This window comes from Daucus carota, chromosome 5 (assembly GCF_001625215.2).
Source record: "Daucus carota subsp. sativus chromosome 5, DH1 v3.0, whole genome shotgun sequence".
Classification (NCBI taxonomy): Eukaryota; Viridiplantae; Streptophyta; class Magnoliopsida; order Apiales; family Apiaceae; genus Daucus; species Daucus carota.
Window position 1 is genome coordinate 2,650,793 of NC_030385.2, and position 4,197 is coordinate 2,654,989.

The window sequence follows — 4,197 nt, forward strand, 5'->3', positions numbered from 1 at the left end:
ATCAAATTGTCCACCTGTTATGTCAAAATATCTCATTTGACCCACCCATCTCATCGGGGACTCATTTAAGCCATTGGAACCCAAGTATATATCATTTCACCCACATCAATATTCATACCTCTTTAATTAATCATTTATCAAAAATTAACCTTTTAACTTTTTACTATAAAACCACTTCGACTGCTTTCATAATTGTGTCTATTATTTATCAAAATATTTTGAAAATTCCTAAAGCGACATAGCTATGTGGTTAAAAAAATACATAGCTAGAAATATATACATATTTATGTGATCACCCTAGCTATGTTGCTTTATAAATTCTAAAATTATTTTGATAAATATTTTAGACAATTATGAAAGTGCTCGAAGTGATTTCGTTGTAAAAAGTTAAACGGTTAATTTTTTTTTATAAATGATTAAATAAAGAGGTATGAATAGTGATGTGGGTAAAATGATATATATATTTGGTTTAGAGTGGCTTAGATGAGTCTAGGGATGGGCATTCACCCCGCCCCGCTCGACCCTGATCCGATCCCCGCCCCGTTCGGGTCGGGGATTCGGGAAATTTTTCGGGGGCGGGGCGGGGATCGGGTAAAGTTTTATTAAAAATTCGGGGATCGGGGCGGGGTCGGGGATTCGTGTCTCCCCGCCCCGATCCCCGACCCCGATTGTGTATATATAAAAACAATAATATGTTTACATATATTATACTAAATAAATAATTAAAAAAAGATTGTTTATATAATATTATTAAAATTAAAAAATAATCTTTATTTTTATTGGTTGATTATAATTATATTTGTAATATAATATATTTTGTAATCTTAAAATTATCTTTTATTTATATTATAAATCAATTTTAATATGATTTGATGTTGAAAATATGAGATAATATCATTTTATTAGTATATTAGGAGTTAGTATTTTGTTTTCTTTATTAAAAAGTATATTATATAACATAAAGTCATTATTTTTTTATTAAAAAAAATTAAATTTCCCGAATCCCCGCGGGGATCTCCGTTTCCCGTTCGAGGCGGGGATCAGGGAGGAAAAAAATCCCCGTTCGGGGTTCGGGGCGGGGTCGGGGGTGGGGTTGGAATTTGGGGATCGGGGGCGGGGATAGCACTCCCCGACCCCGAAGTGCCCCCGCGCTCATCCCTAGATGAGTCGCCGGTGAGATGAGTGGGTCAAGTGAGATATTTTAACGTAATGAATGGCCAATTTGATATAAAAACCCGTTGTTTACACAGTATTACAAAAATAAAAGTCATTGCAAGTAAGAGTTGTTATGGACCGCTATCCCATGGATTTAAATTGATATTCTTACGAACAACCAATCCAAAGAAATTGGAGGATAGAGTCACTAATATACCCCTGCATGGATTTGAGTTCATACAACCCGGCATGATTAATGTTCGTATTCATGATAAGGATATATTCTGAGGTATTTTTTTTATACAAAATATTATTAATATTAATTACATGTAGAAATTTATTTTTATTTTTTCGCTCATGAATTATAATCCAATTTTATAATTTTATGTAATAATATTGGTATTGCATCGAGATGTTTATAATACAAAATTTATTTTATTCTACAAATGTTAATTTTGAATCATTAATATAATTTGTATAGGGCGCCGCAAATTTACTTTTTTTTACAAATATTAATTTTGAATTATTAATATAGTTTTTAAGACTGCCGCAACGAGTAGCTTTTCAACTAGTTAGACTGTAATCACAAACAAACATTGACCAGGAATACACTTAAATCTCCGGTACAAAAAGGGGAAACAAGAGGTCTCTAAACTCTAAGTTTTACACAGAAAACATTAATGCCCTTGACCATATATTCTTGAATATCTTCAAGTAGACTTCCCCCTGCACAATGTTAAAATATAAGGTATAAGATCCATAAAAGAGTCTCTTCTAACACCTTAAGATTTTAGATGGAATGGTTCTCTACATGGTATCAGAGCGAGGTTCGCGGGAGGTCTCGGGTTCGAGCCCTGCCACCCCCCAATTTATGCTCCAAAGATGGGCGCCCATAATGGGATTTCGAGTGAGGGGGAGTGTAGGTATAAGATCCATAAAGGGGACCAATATACTCACTTTTTTTGCGAAGAAAATGAAATCAACTTCCTGAGTCTGGAGGAGTTAGGAGACTGTTTGGGAGAATGTGCTGCCCCGTCTCCATTTGCCTTAAATAGTTTCGGAGAATGTACTGCCCCGTCTCCATTAATCTTGAATAATTTTTCCCTCACGATCTTCTCGTAAATAAAAGCAGCTCCTCTGAACTGTGGTAATACCAACCATGCCGCGAATACTAATTTTATGTCATACCAGATTGGAATCCTGCAGTATCATAACCAAACAAACATTGTATATTTAGATTCTAAATTTTTGTCTAGAAGTCCTAATTTTTTTTTCAAATTTCATTTGGTTGCAAAGAGTTCAATTGATCTGTATACCATTCTAAGAGAGGTTGTAAAAGCATTTCGAGTAGAGTGAGGAAGGAATAAAGGATCCAATAAGCAAGCCACTGCTGATCATCCAGCTTTGAGGTGGTCTCCATTGCTATCACCGACGCATATCTGTTAATTCATCAACAAAAAACCGTTGATCATGAATGGTGAAATATAGCATAAGATCCAATTAGAATCTTGCTCTAACACCTTAAGGTCAAATTAAGGTATTAGATGGACTGATTCTCAATATAATATCAGAAAATCACGGAAAAAGAAGGTACTCATGGTCATGAACACTCACAGTGGATACATCAACATGGTGGCCGGCCTGCAAGTAGGCAACAATATGAATTTTAGCACAAGCAGTAAAATAAAGTAAAGGTTGCGTTTGAAAATATATATTCCATTTCAAAATTTGGATTTTAAATGAAATGATTTAACGTGTCATATCAAATTATCAGATTTATACTAATATTCGAATTTTCAGATTTGAAATAAAATCCAAATCCAACTTTTTTTTAATCTAAAAATTTCAGGATTTCAAATTAAATCCAAATTCTCAAACAAGAGATGACTTCAATCGGAAAAATCAAAATCAAAAGAGTGATCGGAAAATAAACATACCCAGCCAGGGTGTGGGCATGGCCGAGCAGAGTCCATAGACGGCTCCCCATTCTTCTAATATGTTACAATTCAGCTTCTGATAACAACAACAATAAAAAAAACGCTGATGTGCTTGGCAGTTTCAATTTTCTGTTCGCAAACCTGATCGCGGATCAGAGAAGAAGTAGAAGTAGAAACCAAGAAATGAAAGATGTTAAATGATGTAACGTCGGGCCTGCAGGGATTATGAGGTGTTATCAGTGACCATGACGGAGAGTTGACGGACTTGGAGTTTGTACAGGTGTTAAGCAGATTGATTACGAAGATTAGGAACCGAAAGTTGATTATTTAATTAATTGGTGATTAAGAGCCGTGTTCAATGTTAATGTTACTCATCAGTTTATACGTTGGTTTAGAAAAACGTCCGCATCGAGATAGAGTATTTTATGGAGGAATTTTGGTGACAAATGACGAGCAAGAATTGAGAGCATACCGTGTGTCTCGGCTCTGTTTATTATATTGGGACATAACTATTGTCATCTCCTCATTGTATTGGGCTTTCTGGAAGAGAAGCCCATTCTGGGTATTTAAGATTTGAATAACTGGACTTCAAAATATTACAGTCCTTCTTCATCTTCTGTTTCATATCGGACCTTGTGATATAAAATTTCAACGAGCTGTCACGCTAATTTGGCGTATGGTCAAAATATAAGTTGTTTGGAAGTTGGCCAGGGGCGGAACCGGGGGGCCAGCTCCGGCGCCAGCCCCGGTTGAAAAAAAAATAATAATTAAAATTTTTTTATTTTTTATTTTTGAGCTCGGGGACAAATTTAAAAATAATTATATATAAATTTTTTAGCTCTAATTGAAATTTGAAATTTTAAAAAAAAATTGAAATTAGCTTATCCTTTGGTTTACCGCCTCATTGAGCTAGCCTTGATTTTACCTGTCGCGACAGCTACTGTTGAAAGAGTGTTTTCTGCAATGAAAATACTTAAGACTTATTTGCGTAACAGGATGGGGATGCGTGGTTGAACGATGGCATGGTGGTTTACATCGAGAAGGCCATATTTAGACATAGACGATGAAGTTATCTTGCAACGCTATCAAAATATGCAGAATCGTA

The 4,197-nt window shown here is 35.2% G+C and overlaps 1 protein-coding gene across 1 annotated transcript; it reads right to left on the reverse strand.

Annotated features, from left to right (window-relative positions):
• Positions 1-1,712: 1,712 nt before the first annotated feature.
• Positions 1,713-3,473, reverse strand: LOC108222182 (HVA22-like protein e). Its single transcript, XM_017396086.2, has 5 exons — positions 3,093-3,473; positions 2,770-2,796; positions 2,472-2,594; positions 2,113-2,355; positions 1,713-1,881 (listed from the first exon to the last, which is right to left on the reverse strand). The coding sequence occupies exons 1-5, from the start codon at positions 3,140-3,142 to the stop codon at positions 1,866-1,868; spliced, it is 459 nt and encodes a 152-aa protein (XP_017251575.1). The 5' UTR covers positions 3,143-3,473; the 3' UTR covers positions 1,713-1,865.
• Positions 3,474-4,197: the final 724 nt, after the last annotated feature.